The sequence below is a fragment of the Penicillium hispanicum genome (assembly GCF_028827665.1).
Source record: "Penicillium hispanicum strain IBT 35686 chromosome Unknown utg000005l_segment0_segment0, whole genome shotgun sequence".
NCBI classification, from domain to species: Eukaryota; Fungi; Ascomycota; class Eurotiomycetes; order Eurotiales; family Aspergillaceae; genus Penicillium; species Penicillium hispanicum.
The window spans coordinates 285717-303180 of NW_026623197.1; the positions used below are offsets into that span (position 1 = coordinate 285717).

At 53.2% G+C, this 17464-nt stretch overlaps 6 protein-coding genes across 6 annotated transcripts; 3 read left to right on the forward strand and 3 right to left on the reverse strand.

Moving 5' to 3' along the window:
- Window positions 1-184: 184 nt before the first annotated feature.
- N7459_005555 (uncharacterized protein) lies at window positions 185-2160 on the reverse strand (the record flags this gene model as incomplete). Its single annotated transcript, XM_056944739.1, has 2 exons — window positions 185-1859; window positions 1928-2160. 2 exons carry the CDS (start codon window positions 2158-2160, stop codon window positions 185-187), a joined length of 1908 nt encoding a protein of 635 aa, XP_056799074.1.
- Window positions 2161-2644: 484 nt separating this feature from the next.
- On the reverse strand, window positions 2645-3694 carry N7459_005556 (putative short-chain dehydrogenase/reductase family protein; the record flags this gene model as incomplete). The annotated part of the gene is made up of 1 exon (XM_056944740.1): window positions 2645-3694. One exon carries the CDS (start codon window positions 3692-3694, stop codon window positions 2645-2647), a length of 1050 nt encoding a protein of 349 aa, XP_056799075.1.
- A 934-nt stretch (window positions 3695-4628) lies between these two features.
- Window positions 4629-6405, forward strand: N7459_005557 (uncharacterized protein; the record flags this gene model as incomplete). Its single annotated transcript, XM_056944741.1, has 6 exons — window positions 4629-4824; window positions 4885-4929; window positions 4989-5326; window positions 5378-5437; window positions 5505-5759; window positions 5809-6405. The coding sequence occupies 6 exons, from the start codon at window positions 4629-4631 to the stop codon at window positions 6403-6405; spliced, it is 1491 nt and encodes a 496-aa protein (XP_056799076.1).
- A 220-nt stretch (window positions 6406-6625) lies between these two features.
- Window positions 6626-8325, reverse strand: N7459_005558 (acyl-CoA synthetase; the record flags this gene model as incomplete). Its single annotated transcript, XM_056944742.1, has 3 exons — window positions 6626-6790; window positions 6843-7978; window positions 8043-8325. The coding sequence occupies 3 exons, from the start codon at window positions 8323-8325 to the stop codon at window positions 6626-6628; spliced, it is 1584 nt and encodes a 527-aa protein (XP_056799077.1).
- A 1782-nt stretch (window positions 8326-10107) lies between these two features.
- On the forward strand, window positions 10108-11983 carry N7459_005559 (putative NADPH oxidase (NoxA); the record flags this gene model as incomplete). The annotated part of the gene is made up of 4 exons (XM_056944743.1): window positions 10108-10217; window positions 10276-10530; window positions 10587-10996; window positions 11094-11983. The coding sequence occupies 4 exons, from the start codon at window positions 10108-10110 to the stop codon at window positions 11981-11983; spliced, it is 1665 nt and encodes a 554-aa protein (XP_056799078.1).
- A 725-nt stretch (window positions 11984-12708) lies between these two features.
- N7459_005560 (uncharacterized protein) lies at window positions 12709-13644 on the forward strand (the record flags this gene model as incomplete). Its single annotated transcript, XM_056944744.1, has 1 exon — window positions 12709-13644. One exon carries the CDS (start codon window positions 12709-12711, stop codon window positions 13642-13644), a length of 936 nt encoding a protein of 311 aa, XP_056799079.1.
- Between the last annotated feature and the right edge of the window lie 3820 nt (window positions 13645-17464).

Here is a 17464-nt window from a genome sequence, read left to right on the forward strand (position 1 = left end):
TACCGCCGTCGGCCCTCGGGCGCGTATCTTCTTCTTCTTCTGGCCTGCCTGCTTTCTGGCGATCCCATAATTTCTTTTTGAGATCCATACACGGGACTTTAGGCAATAGTCCACTTGCCGCTCCTAGTAGACCGTCCTCCCTGCGGTATCTCAGGAATATTATTCTTTGCCGGCGAGGGTGAACTTACTGGTACGTGCTATCGTCGCCGGAGTCATCAATTGAATCGGCCGATGAGCCGCTGGAACTATTCGAGCCTTCTGATTCTATGCTCAATCGTCGAGGCGCCCTTTGAAACCGCAGAAACGCCAGCTGCCCTTCTTCCCTTTCAAGGTAGGAGTTGATCTCTTCTTGAATCGTAGATCCGATTCGACTCTCTTGTCCCTGTCCCGGCGAGGATTGAGGGGTGAGCTGTACCCTGGATTTGTAAGGTGAATAGTGTATCTTCACCTTTGGGGATGAAGGTTTGGAAGAGGACATTGAATGATACGAACTGGATGATCGGCTTTGGTCATCCAGCTCTACGGGTGGTACCGATGAACTGGGGCAAACTGCCTCCCTGGCTGGAGAGGGCAAGGCCGAGTTCTCCATCTTAATGCTCGACATGCGCGAGCATTGGGTTGCTTCGACACTCGACTGGGCGAGAGGCGAGAAACTACCGTTCACCTCGGACGCAATGGTCGATTTCACTGCTTTCAGATCCTTGCGCAGCCTTTTCAGATCTCGACGGGAGATCTTGCTTTGCTGACCTGACAACCTTTGGAGGGCGGTGGACATATTCCTGTAGATCCGACGGAGCCTGGGATCGAGGTTTTTGTCGTTCAACGACTCGGCAATGTCAATTCTCTCTCGCTTTTCCTTATTTGCTCTTTTGCGGAGCCTTTGGATCTTGCTGGGCTTGCCGGGATAGTTGACGCCATTCAAGTAGTAATTCTCTGGAGACGGATCGCGCTGTTTGCTTGGGCTCTGTGTCGAAGCCGACGATATCTCGATGACAGAATCATCATCAGCAGAATCTGAAGATGAGCCCTCCTGTGCAGGGTTGGAGTCTGGTAGGGGCGCGGGGCTGGATTCTCTTGATGAAAACAAGATGATAGGCGAGTCTACATCACTGCCAACACGGTCAAGTTCTGATCCAGTCTCCCCGGTCCGCGAGAGCTCATGAGCAAAGCTCTCCGGCTGGAAAGGGTCGCGGAATCTGGGGTAATCGTTTTCCGGTTGCGAACCGTCATCTTCATCATCCGACTCGTCGTGAAACATCGGCGAGGAACGGGGTGAGCGTCGCCAGTTGGTTACATCTTCTTGGAGCCGAGAGCGCTTGGTAAACTGTTCTGGCCCAGGAGTCTGCTGTCGCTTCCTCTTCCGCAGCAGCTCCTCACCTGAATAGACATCAGGCCCGCGAAGCCTTACCGCCTCGTTCACTGAAGTGCAGCTATCCTGGGATGCAGGGGGACTATTAGGAAAGATGGCGACGTTTGAGGGAATCGCCACTGAATTATTAGGCTCAACGGTAGGCAAAGGAATCCGTGGGGATTGCCGAGCTGATTCTGGGCGTATGGATTCACAACCACGCTCCTCTGCCTCGGAGACAATCGACAATCGTCTCAGACGTGAAGATACTTGGGTATTGGCTTGACGACCAGGCTTTGCTATCCGATGGTAGTCCTGAACAACTGATCCGGGTCGAACTGCGCCGACTGAATTGGAGGGCCAGGGAATAATTTGGATCGTCGCACGTTGATCACAGCCATGGTCGTGGCGAGCCTTGCCTCCGTCCACAAATATTTCCGCCAGGCTCAGCTCGTCGTAGATATCCGTGCCGGGGTCTGCATCATCGTAAATCTTCCGGATCTTCAGCTCTCTGGAGATAAGATTAGTTTCTCACGACCGTTGATCGCCGCCCTGGTGCTCATCAGTGACGCCACTCACGGTTCCTCGGGATGGAGTATGGCCCATCTGGCTAAGATTTCCGGTACGATATCTACCAGTCTGAGCTGTTCAGGCTTCGGGATCCTCTTCAGCAAGAATGGAGAAAAATGATTTTCGCGCTCGGCCTGTGGTTGGCGACTCTGGAGGTTGTCATGCAGCTCTTCCCCTCCACTATGGTTGGTTGAAGCAAGACTCGGCGGCAAGACTCTGACTTTGAGCACCAGACCAACCATGATGAAGAGCTGGGCTCCATTGCCTACTAGAACATTAGTTGAAGGGAAATGCGATCGTGCGTCGATGGGGGCACACAGTTGGAGTGGTCGAAACAAAAGGGGTATGGGAAGCGAGACTCGAAGGAAGCGATCGATCCATCACTGACTTTTTTTTCACTTGGAATTTCTTTGTCGGATCACAACAACACAACCACTCGCAAATTGGTTCGGATTTGCGGTGCCTGACAGCAGAACCATTCCTGTTCCAGATTAGTTTCAGGTTAGTCTGCTAAAGCTACAGAAGGTGGACCGGACGAGAGGTCAATTGACTACATGTAGCTTGAAATAGGTGAAGAGGCCAAGCCACGATGACTGAGAATTCGAGTTGTTCCAGACAGCCATTCATCACATCCAAAAGGACAGTCATCATCGATTGAAATGGTATATACAAAGAGCAATTATAGACAATGGAAAGATCCGACCTGGAGACAAAGAAACATCCCCTCTAGCTCCGCTCATCAATCTGGGTCTCCGTCCAGTTCCACAGCTTGCGGGCTGTGTCGGCTTCACGCACAAAGGCCGTTCCGTCGCTGTGGGAACCGACGGGGGTATAGTAGGCACCGTTGACGAGATTGGCTCGCGTTGTGCCCGCAGCCCACAGCGTATTGAGGGCCCCACTGGCTACCGAGCGGAAGAAGAGAGACATCACCACGTCCAGACTGTGCTTCATCAGCGAGCCGGTCGCCTTGGCATGCAGGTATAGGTCACTGTCGACGGCACCGGGGTGCACCGAGACCGAAAGGATCTCCGGGTGTCGACGGGCCAACTCGGCCGCAAACATGATATTCGCGGCCTTGGAGGCCCCGTATCGGTACCAGGTACTCGAGGCCAGTAGGCCCGGGGTGGAGGTCATCTCCTCGAATGAGGCAGGACTCATGACGTGAGCAGCCGAGGAGACGCTCACGACGCGGACATCAGGAGTCGCACCGGTTGTGCGGGCGCGGGCGATGGTTGTCTGCAGCGTGGGCAGTAGCAGATTGGCCAGCAGGAAGTGGCCGACGTGATTGGTGCCCAGCTGCACCTCGAAGCCCTCCTCCGTCTTCCCTGGCGGGTTGCCCATGGTGCCGGCATTGAGGATCAGGGTGTCCAGCCGGTCGCTGTCGGACTGGAACTGGGCGGCCGCGGCGCGGATTGACTTGAACGAGGACAGATCCAGCGGGATGTATCGAATGTCGACGGGGGACGGGAGCTGCGTCTGGATCTCCGTCATTGCCGCCTGCGCCCTGCTCTTCGTGCGCGCGGCCAGGTAGATACGGGCCGGGCGGTGCTTCGCGAGCTGCAGGATGGTCTCTTTTCCGAGCCCAGTGTTGCCTCCAGTGACCAGTATGATCTTGCCATCCAGGCTGGGGATGTCGCGCTCGGGCTGGAAGGAGGATCCCAGCAGCCCGAATGTCGCCTCGTTCAAGGTCGGACCGAAGCTCGAGAGCGCCTCAAGCGGATGCCGCAGGCTATACGGCACAAAGGCACTTGCAGCAGACACGTCGCGAAGGTCCATGGCGGAGATGGGTTGCGAAGGCGCATTTATGGGGTGGGATCATACATCAGCGGGAGGTTTTGGAGTTTGTCACGCCTATCAACCGCGGAGTTTCTCTCGACTGTTTAGCCTAGGCTGTTCTGCACGGGAATCTCCCGAGCCTTCGCCATGGCGATCATTCACTTCCCCGCAGCCATCAGGCCGATTTGGCAGCGACAGAGAAGATTCGTCCGATGCGCGAGTGAGGCGATGTTCTGTGCGCTCACTCTTCTCAAAGTTGATTTTCTTCAACCATAGTGTTTCCAAAGGGGATGGTTTCACTATGGTCGTGGACCTAATCTCTGACAGCTGCCAATCCCTCCAACCAACCTCTTCAGCCAACACATTTGAAGTCGAAAGGGAGACACAAGACCTTCTCAAGGATACTTGTTCCACAGGATCTATCTGTCAGTGGACGGAAGATAGCCTCCGATCACAGTTGCCAAGTTTGAGGAACAAATGGTACAATGAGACCCCTCGCCAACTGAAATGGGTGGAATTCACCTCAAGCTCCCATGGCGAGTCGAGCTCGATCCTGCTATAGTTCCATACAAACTCCTGTTTCTCTTCTTTTGCCGCCAGCGGTGGTCCCTGAGTCGAAGTTTCTCTCCACCCGAGCTCGTCATCGCGACCCCCGGATTGCGAATCACCCTCACCTCGTTCGCTCACCCCAAGAATCATGTCGCGGCTATGATCTCATTCGTCCTTGCGCAGACTGACTTTTCTCGGCCGGGAGTTGACAGGATGCAGCACGTTCAACGGGCGCCGATGGCGCCGATCGGTTTGCCGTGTGCCATCGCGTGAAGCGCACGCGAAATGATGTGCTCCGCAATGATGCGGCAGGCGTGTATTTATTATAGCCTTCGCCAGACCTCTCGGATATGGGACAGCTTCTCTATTCATACCTGCTGCTGTCATGGCCATCCTTGCGGAGAAAAGCGAGCTCGATACAGCTCCTGACGGGGCCAAGGCCATCGCTGCTTCGCCGTCGTCTAGTAGTGTTGCAGAAGCTGCGGGTATCAACGAGAAAAGCCTGCTACGAAAGCTAGACTATCGGCTGCTTCCACCACTGACCCTCCTCTATCTACTCTCTTTCCTCGACCGAAGCAATGGTTCGTAGTCGTATTGACAACGCCCACCTCGAGGACGCCAGTACTAATCGTTTCATGCAGTTGGAAATGCCCGCCTGGAAGGAATGGCCACGGATATTGGCATATGTAAGCTCATCTTCCTGTACATACAGACTCCAGAATGCTAATGACTTGTCTCTACGCAGCCGGGGATCAATATCTCACCGGACTGACATTGTACTTCGTTGGCTACGTGCTCTTCGAGATTCCCGCAAATACCGCCCTCAAAGTGACAACGCCTAGAATCTGGCTTCCCACTACGGCGTTGATCTGGGGCATTGTTGCGACCCTACTGGGAGTTGTACAGAATTACTCAGGGTACCTGGCCTCGCGGTTCTTTCTCGGCGTAGCAGAGAGTGGACTCTTCCCCGGCGTTGTGTACTACATTTCCATGTGGTATAAACGCAACGAGCAACATTATCGCATCTCGCTTTTCTTCAGCGCTGCGTCACTTGCTGGTGCATTTGGTGGTGTCCTTGCATGGGTTCGTCTCTCACTCCCATTTGTCTGGTTAACGCCAATTAACTCTTGCCAGGGAATTGCGCATATGAAAGGCGTCGGGGGGTATAACGGCTGGCGCTGGATTTTCATCCTGGTACGTCCTTGAATGGCTATGATTTGACTGTGTCAAAACGTGCACTGACACTCGTATCCTGCTCTAGGAAGGGCTCTTGACCGTTGTCGTCTCGTCCATCGCCTACTTCTGGGTCTACAACTACCCATCAACCGCAGAGTTCCTTTCCAACGAAGAGCGCGAATTCATTCAATTCCGCCTCAAAAATGACAGTGACGCGACACGGGATGAAAAGTTTACCTGGTCTGCCGTGCGCGATGCATTCAAAGACCCCAAGGTCTGGCTATACGGACTAGCCTTTCACACCATGTCTCTGCCCATGTATACCCTATCACTGTTTATGGTCAGTCACCCCCATAATGTGAATTTTGCTTTCTGCTCACGCTGTCCAGCCTACCATCATCTCGGAGCTCGGGTACTCCGCTGCAGAAGCACAGTTGCTGACTGTGCCCCCGTACGCGGTGGCTTTCATCCTGACCCTCAGCGTCGCTGTGCTCTCCGAGCGCACGCGGGTCCGGGCTCCGTTCATTATGGGCTCAACAGTCCTGGCATGCATCGGATACATCATCCTGCTGTCGGACCACCGAGCCGGCGTGTCCTACGTCGGCACTATCTTCGCTGCCGCCGGTATCTATCCTGCGGTGGCGATCGTGTTGTCGTGGCCAGCTAACAATGTCTCGGGGCAAACGAAACGGTGCATCGCCAACGCTCTCCAGATTTCGGTTGGCAATATCGGTGCAGTCATTGGAACACAACTGTATCGTACAGAGACCAGTCCGCGCTACTTCCTCGGGCATGGTTTTGCCTTGGGGTATCTGGTTGCTAACATTGGCGTGGTGGCAGTTTTGTGGCAGGCGCTTCGCAAGGAAAATGCTCAAAAGGAAGCTGTTCGAGAGGCACAGGGGTTGCGGCCTTTGATGGGGGATATCGGAGACTCGGAGGGTGATTTCCTTGGTGACCGGGATCCGCGCTGGGTGTTCCAGACGTAGCTGTGTGTGTGATCATCGCAGCCACGGTGTTTCGTAGTCTATTAGACCCGCTATCTACCTGAAATGATGAGTACAATCATACGAACATGGAAGTACAGAGCGTACCCTGACTTTATTGACCCGTGTGTCATCTATACTCATCACACCATCAGTCTATCCTTCCAATGCTCAATGCCCTGGATGTATCGCTAAGCACAATTACATTTACGGCCAAATTCACTCAGGCCCTATCCGGCCAGTACTTCAGCAGGATAGTCTTCTTGTTGACCTTGCCCATAGCATTACGCTCGATGCCATCCACCGCTTTCAAGACAGTCGGGATCTTGTAAGGTGCCATCTCGCTCTTCAGGATAGTTCGAAGAGCGGGCAATTCCAACGGAGTGGTCTAGAAATATCAGTAACAGGCAAGGCGCAGAGAAGCTGGGACTCCAACATACCCCTTCACGGAACTTGACCACGGCAGCCACTTGCTGGCCCCATTCCTCGCTCTTGACACCGACAACGGCCACCTCCTGAATCGAGTTCAGCGCCAGCATTTTCCGCTCCACCTCCAGCGCAGAGACCTTGTACCCGCCGGACTTGATCAAGTCCACCGACGCGCGGCCCTGGATGAAGTACGCGCCCGCGGCATCGCGCTTCGCCACATCGCCGGTCTTGAACCAGCCATCCACCGTGAACTCGGACGCGGTCGCCTCGGGCTTCCGCCAGTACTCGCGGAAGACGTTACCACCCTTGATCTCGATCATGCCATCCTGCTCCGCCTCCTCGACCACGCGTCCAGTCTCCTTATCCGTCAGGCGGACCTGCACGCCCGGCAGCGGCCAGCCCACGCTGCCGTCAATCCGCTTCTCGACTTCCAGGCCGCAGCTCAGCGCCATGCCGATCTCGGTCATCCCGTAGCGCTCCAGGAGCGTCTGGCCGGTGATTTCGGCGAACTTGGCCTTGATGGGGGTGGGCAGCGCGGCGGAACCGCTGACGACGAGACGTAGAGCGCGTGCGCCAGCACGCGCGGCGGCCTCGCGGTCTGTGCCGCGGATGTGGGCGTCGAAATAGTCGTTCAGTCGAGAGTAGATGGTCGGCACGGCCATGAACAAGGTCGAGGAGCCGCGGTCCTGCCAGCGGTCCCAGATGGCCTTCGGGTCGAATTTGGGGTGCATTTCCACGGTGGCGCCGCTCAACAGACTAGCTGCCAGGCCGTTGATGATGCCATGGATGTGATGCAGCGGGAGCACGTGGATGAGGTGGTCGGAGGAGCGATACTCCCAGGCCTTGACGAGGCAGCTTGCTTGGAAGGTGATGTTCTCGTGGGTGCTGACGCCACCCTTGGGATTGCCGGTCGTGCCAGATGTGTAGATCATCAAGGCCCGGCGATCCAGTGGGAGCGAGGGGGCGAAGGTCGGCAGTGAGGGCGCATCGTCGCGCGTGAACGGCTCCAGGGTCATGAACGGAATATCTGTCGTGCATCCTTCGCGGAGACCTGGGGCGACCTTTTCAAAGGTCGGATGAACAATGATGAGGGATGGATCCGAGTCGCCGATGGTGTACAGAAGCTCCTTCACGGGGTGACTCGTGCCTGTTCCGCTAAAGTCAGTCCTGGGCTGTCAATTCCCGCCCATCTGAGCCTCGCGATCACTCACAAAGAGGCACGCTGACTCCGCCCGCCGCCCAAGTAGCCCATTGGGCGACCACATAGTCGTATCCGTTCGGGGCCAGACACGCGATGCGCCGCTCGTCCAGATCCCCCGCGGTGGTCAGCCCCAGCACCTCGAGAATGTGTTTCCGCAGGGCAGCGGCATCTTCGAGGAGCTGCGTGAAGGTGAACGACTGCTGCTTGGTTGTGTCGACAATGGCAACCTTCTCGGGATCATTGCGCGCGTGCTGTTGCGCCGCGAGAAACAGCGGGAGCGAAGGGAGTGGCATCCGGTCGCGTGGGGTGGCTTATCGGCCGAAATCGAAGACTGGCGAACGAGCGTGCGGCCGGCGAGTCGCTGTAGTAGCATATAGGAGCCGAAGGTGGGCGGATCAAAGCCAGTGGACTGGCAACTATAAACGGTGCAAGGAGGCGAGCAGTAACAGAGGTATCATGGCAAGGGGCAGAGAGGTCGGAATCCGGTCCACTCGGCATCCTCATCCCCGAGTCTTTAGCCGGCGATGCAGTGCGCGCCCGAGGGTGGGGGAGGGGCATGGAAGGCTCATGGAAGCTGCAGGACGGCCGTTCTTGTAGGAGAGGAAGCAATTGACACGACACTGTCAGTGAAAGGACACCTCGGGATCATTCACGCCGCCATTCGGTGCTCGACTTTGAGTCATCGCAGGCCAGGGGGTTGGTATAGTCAAATCGGCTTCCTGCGCCCGAGCGCCGGGAGTACTGTAGACGATGGAGCACAATCTGGGCAATCAGAATAGAAACCGCAACTTGTCTGATTCCGATCAGCGTTCGATCGGTTGATCTCACCAGTGACGAACTTGAAGGCCCGCGTGGAGTTGAATCACGCCCGCCACGCTGGACCATCCTGCCGGATCCATGATGGATTGGAGACAGACTCCGGCTGGGCGAGGAAGACAAGACGAGGCTGCTGAATGGCCAGTGTCCACAGAAGCCCAGACAGAGCGTCACTCTGGGGCCAACCTATCGCAGGCCATCTGCACGCGCTGTGCTTTTCATCACACGGCAACCCGCCCAAATATAGATCACTGGTTGAACGAGGACCGTCTCGGCCCACTTGGCGCTGCGCATCACATCAGCCATCACAGTCGGTTCTCTTCAAGTGGGTGATTGGAGAAGGCAGCAAGTGAGAGTAAGAGCCAGCAGGAGAGAAAGCGGGCATGCATGACAGTTCGAAGACGAGGGGAAACAGAGAAGAGAGAGATAAAACTCACGGTTTTCGACAAACGCACGAACCCTGCAAGTGCCAAGCGGCCACGGCAACGGTGAAGCATTTCCAACCCGGCCGTTGAGCAGCGAAAGTGGTCAGATTGCGTTGGACGTAAGACGGTGTAGAATTAATCCCCAGCCTTCATGCTCGGGCCACTCGGCGACTCCTATCACATCCGCGAAGCGAATTGTGGCTCTCAAAGAGGATTCGCACAGACATCCAGGTCGATTGGGCGAGAGCGCGTGTTCTCGCTTGCGACATAATTATAGATCGTCCCCCCTCATCCCTGCAGCTGCAAAACCACGTCTTTCACCTCCGCAGTCTTGCCTCCTATCACCTCCCGTCTGTGTCTGCATCAAAAATGACCCATTCGATCCTGACAAGCTTGCCGTGCACCCTGGACCTCTAGCTGTCTCGCTCGAGTGTGTCCAGGGAAATCCCCATTTGCATCATCTGTCAAGCACACCTCGGCATCCACTGAGAACCGCAGGGTCGCTGTCGCAGTCCATTTTTTTGAGCACCCAAGCCCTGGAATTTCTCGATAGGGAGCTGCGGCATTTTTGCGATCGTCTATACAAGTATACATCATCGCTTGGTGGCGAGGCTGCAACTGGGAGGCCATTTCATGGAGAAGCGGAAGCGCAGACGACCCGTCCATTCTACGCCGCTAGATATACGAAGATCTCCAGGTCAACCGGGTCTTTAGTCCAAATTCGTCCCTCCCATCAACACTACGAGGTTGCTGGCCAACCTACGTTCCTCGTCGCTCCTTTAACCCTCGCCATTCCCCAAGTATCGCCGGCCGATACGCTCAAAAACTGCCAAAATGATCGGATCTAATCAATCTTGGCTCAAACGGGCCGACTTGACCGGCTCGAAGATCATCTTCTATCTCCTGTTTTGGGGAGCACACATCGGCATCTTTGCGGCCGGATGGTTGGTTCTCATCGTGTGTGATATCAATGGATGCCGTATTCGCTAACCTCGCCTATAGGTATATCCAGGAGTCAGACAAAAGGCTAGCGTCCCTGAATGTCCTAACATATTCAGTCTGGATCTCGCGAGGTGCTGGCCTGGTCCTTTCAGTGGACGCAACCTTGATCCTTCTGCCCATGTGTCGGAACGTAGTACGATGGATTAGGCCCCAGATTCGATGGCTTCCGCTAGACGAGTCCGCATGGTTTCATCGCCAAATAGCATACGCGCTGCTAGTATTCACTGGAATCCACACCGCAGCCCATTATGTCAAGTAAGCGGACCTCCCGACCTTCCCGCTGTATGATTGATGATACTTACGCACGTCAGTTTCTATAATATCGAGAAAGACCATATCCGTCCTGTGCTTGCCGTGCAAATCCATTACACCGAAGCAGGAGGGATCACTGGACACGTTATGCTCTTGTGCATGATGTTGATGTACACTACAGCCCACCACCGCATTCGCCAACAGGCCTACGAGACCTTCTGGTATACACACCACCTGTTCGTCCCATTTATGCTGGCTCTATACACCCATGCCACTGGCTGCTTCGTGCGGGATACTGCTGAGCCATTCTCACCGTTTGCGGGTGAGCCATTCTGGGATCATTGCATAGGTTATGAGGGGTGGAGATGGGAGCTCGTCGCGGCCGCTTTATATCTCTTTGAACGACTTTATCGTGAAATCCGCTCCAGACGTGAGACTGTGATCACCAAGGTCATTCGTCATCCATACGGTACGTCGATAAGCTCCCCCCCCCACAGAGAGCCTACCCGAGTGCATCCTAGAATAAGTTATCGGAGAAAGTATCGGTGCTGATTCTTTGAAAATAGCCGCGATGGAAGTTCAATTCCGCAAGCCATCCATGAAATACAAGGCGGGACAGTGGCTTTTTCTCCAGGTTCCCGACGTTTCCAACTCACAGTGGCATCCCTTCACAATCACCTCCTGTCCGTTCGACAATTACGTCAGTATCCACGTTCGCCAGGTAGGAGACTTCACGCGGGCCCTCGGAGATGCTCTCGGATGCGGGCCAGCACAAGCAAAAGACCTCGAGGGCCTTGACCCGATGGGTATGTACGAGGTTGCGCTGCAGAACGGGCAAACGATGCCCCAGATCCGCATCGATGGACCATACGGTGCGCCCGCAGAGGACGTGTTCGAGAACGAAATCGCGGTTCTCATTGGCACCGGCATTGGCGTCACGCCGTGGGCCTCCATCCTCAAGAACATCTGGCATTTGCGGTCCAGTCCGAACCCACCCCGTCGGTTACGGCGGGTGGAATTTATCTGGATCTGCAAAGATACATCCTCCTTTGAATGGTTCCAAGCTCTGCTTGCGTCCCTGGAATCGCAGTCTGCCACCGCTGCCGCCCACGAAGGCAGCACCGAGTTCTTGCGAATCCACACATACCTCACGCAGCGGCTCGACGATGATACCGCTGCAAATATCTACCTCAACTCCGTCGGCCAGGCGCTCGACCCGCTGACCGAACTGCGCAGCCGGACCAACTTTGGCCGCCCGGACTTCAAACGCTTGTTCACGGCCATGCGACTCGGTCTGCTCGATCAGACCTACATGGCGGGCCTGCAGAGCGCTTCTCCCACCGAGATCGGAGTCTACTTCTGCGGGCCAAACACGGCGGCGCGCCAGATTGGTGATGCGGCCAAGCTCTCCTCCACCAAAGACGTTCGCTTCAAGTTTTGGAAGGAGCACTTCTAGTCTGGCGCTCTTCTACTTTTGCAAAATTCAATCGCATACGAATTTATGAGTTACGAGTCTCCGCTTGGATTTAGCTGGCGCTGGATACGATGGGCCGAGTCGTGCATCGAGTGCGTGTATATGTAGTCTGGTTTTGGTTTTGACATGTAATCGCGCAATTTGTACACACCGTTATAGCGAACCGTGTATTTGTCAATAACACCATAAGGATTGAATCTCCCCTTTCCTCTCCGACACCCGGGGCCTCGTAACGAGTTTCATAGCCTGACATAGAACCTATTCCCGGGCTGTCTATTTCGGCCGTAGACCTCGGTCGAGCCATTTGTTGCTTTGTTCTATCAGCCCAAGTCGGCCGGCTCCTTTACTTTCGCCCGACGAAACTTGCCGCGAGTCATGGACAGGTCGAGGCCCGCCAGACACAAGCGCGAAGAGTGCCAGGCTCGTCCGCGGACGGACTAGATTCGACCGAGGAGAGCACGATGCATAGGAAACGAGTATACCTTCGTCTGTTGGGCGCTTGCTTATATTGTGTAGATGACTGAAGTAGCGTCTTGTGGATCTCTACTTATAACACTGGCTTCTCGCTCCCATCTTTCAACTTCGGCTTCCCACACGCCTCATCAGGTTAGTTGGCTCGCAAACACATTCGCAGACAGCCACTTGCGAGAGTCATCTTTGCTTGCACGATCCCAGACTACATTACTCGTCACCCGCCATAACTCGCCATGAAGGTTGCACGCGTCACCTCCTGGGGTTTGCCGCCGCAATACATCGACGCCCCCGACCTCCCAGCTCCGTCACCAAACCAACTCCAACTGAGAATCGTCGCAGCCGGTGTCCCAAGAGCCGTCAGAGGCCGCGCAGGCCGCCAACACCCCAGCGCCTACGAGGCATCGCTCCCCTTTGACCCCAGCGCCGACGGAGTCGGGCTCGACGAAACAACCGGCACCTTGTACTATATCAACACGCTCGCAGCGCCCGTCTTTGCCGAGCGCGCCAACGTCGCACGCGACCAGCTCGTGCAACTTCCTCCGCAAGCCGATCCCACCATCATCGCGGGCCTATCCAACAACGTGGCAAGCAGCTGGATGGCCCTGCGATGCCGAGCCATTGGCGGCTGCGAAGGCCGCACGGTCATGATCCTCGGCGCAACAAGCTTCAGCGGCCGGGCCGCGGCGATCGTGGCACGCAAGCTAGGCGCAGCGCGCGTGGTCGGCCTCTCGCGCAACCAGGACACGCTGGCAGAGGTCCAGGGACTAGACGACCGCGTAGTCCTGCGCGACCCGCTCGTTTTGCCTGCGCACGTCGGACCCGTGGATATCGTACTGGATTACGTGGGCGGTCCTGCCGCTGTGCAGCTGCTCCAGGCGGCGGAGATCAGGCCCGGGGAGAACTTGCAGTATATCCAGACTGGGGGGTTAGCGGGCCATGACACGCTTGTTGTGCCGGCGCGCTTGATCAATATCAAACCTATTCGGATCATGGCTTCGGGGGTGGGAAGCCTGAGTAAGGATGACTTGAAGAGAGAGATGCCTGGACTTGTGAATGCGATGGCCACGATGGAACAGCCCTTTGGGATCTTTGCTGTGCCCATGGCTGAGGTGGCGTCTGCTTGGGAGTCGGAGGAGGAGCAGACTAAGAGGCTCGTGCTGGTGCCTTGAATTAGAGGGTGGCGCTGTATCAAATCTGCGGATGGTCAGAAGAGGAGGCATGGATACGCCCTTTGCGATCATTGAATCAATCGATTAAGCTTCTATTAGCCGGATGCAGCATAACTGGTATCCGGGAAGGCTGGGAGACTGCGCCAAAGGCTGCCCTACGGGGCTACTCATGATCAGTAGCATGAAAACAGATAACGCCATGAAATGACGAACTGATCGAACATACAATCCGGCCTTCCACACCACCTAGCACGCCTTTATTCTGCTTCTTCCTGTCTCAATAATATCAATCCGAAGGAGGACTGATATAGTGGCCTTTTGGCTCAATGGAAAGGTTATGTGCCCAGGAATACCTGAACAGTCTGTATAGGATAGAACTAATACGGATAGACATAATAAGGAAAAATAGAAGTAGAATAGGCAGTCCAATAGTAGGAGATATAGGTCACTGAGGGGGATAAAAATCATTCTATCTATACGCCTATCAGGGACCTGAATGCTTTTGATCTGAGTAATGCAAAAGAATCATGACTTTGACAACCCCTGTTATTGTGTTGGCAACTACGTCAAAGAATAAAGGGTTAGAGGACTATAACATGGTTTGCTGAAGTACTGGGATGTCAGTTCAGAACAGGACCTGACCAATTGGAAGCAAGAAGTCTACATGTATTAATATTCCTCCCAATCTGCCAATTTTGGGGGCGTACGTTTAACAAATCAGAATTTATCCCTTACTAGCTACACTGTTATCATAACGTTCTATCTACCTATTGCGATACTTATTAATTTCATTTATGTTAAGATGTACTTAGCATTATTACTTCTTACATGAAAATAAAGATCGAGTTATATCGAGAGGATCTATGCAGGACTGGTTCTCTATAAGCTAAATATACTATAGCTTAGGTCTACATTCTCTTTATATTAGGATAAGAGGTGTGGCCAGGCTCACACAGCCCACAACACAAAGGAGGTAACTAAGCTGAGAAGGCCAGGTAGAAACGAAGAAAAGAAGTGCACTAGAGAGGGAGAAGGAGAGATGATGTTATGGGTGATTGGATCAGGCAAGAAATGAGATGATGCGATTGCTCCAATAAACTAGTTAACGTAACAGCTGGCCACCCCAAAACACATAGTAAAAGCGATAGATTATAACTCCATATATCAACCACTAAGCTCGTTCAAAAGCTCTAGTTGTAATAGTATATTGTATATAGCCTATAAAGTTTAATTCGAAAGTTTGAGGGAATTCTGAAGGGTTTTTGTAAAGAAATATATATTTGAACTGACAAGGCCTAAAATACAGCGTAATTTAAGAAATTATAATAAATTCAATACTTAAAGAACCACAGAGCTCTAAGACAGTCTATGTGTGTATTTTGAAATGATATAATACAAATTTTTAAGCAGAATAGACATATGCTGGTTGAAATATAAAATCATGGTTACTATGTGTTTTGGGGTGGCCAGTTCGCTTACCGGTTACGTTAATCCCTGAAGAGGAGAGAAGGATATATCTAACTGCCCACGGGCCGTCCTTCCTCTAGGTGTGAACCGGAGTGGATCTGCAGCGACATCCCCATACTCCCCGCTCCATATACCACCTTTCCTCCTGCTAACGTATGCCCAATTTTGGCCGAGGGGCCTGCTCGCTGCGAAATACCCTAACAGAAAATGGAAGATCCTCTGGACTGAGAGCTATCGGCACTGCACTGAGGGCTGCCCAAATCTTCAGGTATCCTGCTATCATGCTCATCCTGCTATCGTGCTCATTATGGCATAACTCCCTTCCATAGACCTGCTAATACGTCTCTTCCTCCGGTAACTGGGAAAAACGTATATGGTAGGCCCATATTTTGGAGATCCACACCAAGGAATGGTCTTCGACACACGGCGGTGTAGTAGAGATGCTAGACAAAAGGAAATCATGAATACCCAAGATATAACTAAGTAGCATGTAGGTGGTGACGTTACTGACCATTGCAGCTATACCAAAAGATTCGCCATTGGCAATTGAGTAATGTGGTAAAGATTGCCGTATGGATCGACATGTCCGTGATCCGTAGCCGACATCTACAGTATTTCTCACGGTGCGATAGTACTTCTCGATCATCGTTTGGCTCACTTCCCATGTGTGCCTAATCAACGCATAATAGGATTAGTGGTTTTGAAAGTCACCAAGGCAGGGGCAACTCACGATAACTCATGAATCATCAATGTGGCTTTCATTGACAGCTGATCATTTGTAAGAGTATCACCAATCGAACTGCACCGTACATCATCAAGAAGGTTCATATCTTGCATCGATGCCGTCGTCCCGGGTTCCTTGCAAAAGTGCATCTTTGAACCTATAGGGTAGGAGTGGGTGTATGCTGAGGGCCTTTCATTTGACATGATCCTCTCCATGGAAACGCAATTTTGGGGTATATAGTTTCTCGCATCAACTATTATACCGTGCACCACCCGTTCGTCTAATATTCTTTCCCAGATTGAGAGGATATCGGCCTTGAATTCAAGGGGAAAGTAGAGGTTAAGAACGTGGTTGAAAACCTGCGGAAGTTCTTGGTTGAATCCCAGAATTCTTCGAAGCACAGTCGCAGTTTGCGTCATCGCATCCGATATATCTATGTACTCGTCGCCGTCCTGATTATCGTTGATGATCGTAAGCATCGGTACAGGACCGCCATCGGAATCGGAGTCGCAAGTAGGCGGGTGTAATCTATATAAACCTCGATCAATAACAGTTCAGCTATTGTTAAAGGACTCTTCCTTACCCAGCCGGCAAGGCAAGGCCGTATACCGTAAGAAGTAGGAATAGGAAAATATGGTAGAATGCCGACCGCATTTTTCAAGACGCAGCGTAGCGCTTGGCGAAATCCGATGAGAAGTTTTGTTCGGCGAAGATATTAATCTTGCACGGGGAAATTTCGAGATGGCGAGAACCATCCTTTTATGCCCCGGCGTTTTCTAAAAACCGCACATGGCCTTCTCAGATCATCGGGAAGACTGGATACAATCCTGCACTCCTTTAAATGTATTCGGGGCAATCTAGAAGGCTGTCACGATAAATCTACTGTATATATACTAGAGGCAGACGAAGGATGGGTGCACTTAGAGCCAGGGCAAGCGGAAGGATTCTGGCAATCTTACTCTAAATAGGAAACTAGAGTGAGGGTTTATAAAATAATTCGATTTAATTCCGATGGATATACATGTGTTCTCGGAGTCCACACTGCCACGCTACAAAAGGGGGGGAGGGACCACATCTGCTTCCGAAAGCAATAAGCATAATGTCGTCGTGGGCCTCGAATAGTCCGCCAGGGCTTGTCGATCTGGGTGGAACAGCGGTTTACTACTGTATGACCGCGTCCGCGCCGCAGTATAAAGAAACGCTTCTACAGCCCGTTCCAGTTGTCATGCGAAATTTTGCGGTTGTCTAGAGTGAAATCGAAGCGCCAAAACTACCATTTTGACCCACCTTCACCCCGATCGGCCGGGATATGGAAATTGAGAATTTTCATAGGCATTTAGGCTCGCTCGTATGGATTGCCCAGGCCACTTTGATGACCCGCTATTCAGGAGAGTCATGTGACTCTCGCGTTTTACTTCTGAATCGAGTATATACTAGGCGTAGATGGGTAATTTAGTTGTAGAGACCCCCTCTTAAGAGTTTGTCTTCGCAGTTTCTTGTCAGTCCTACACTTGACAGGAAACGAAGGGGAGGGTTTCTAAAATAATTCGATTTCATTCAACTTGAGTTGACAAGTTAGGGTATACCTATCTCGGACATATTCATGTATGCATGGATATAGTATAATTG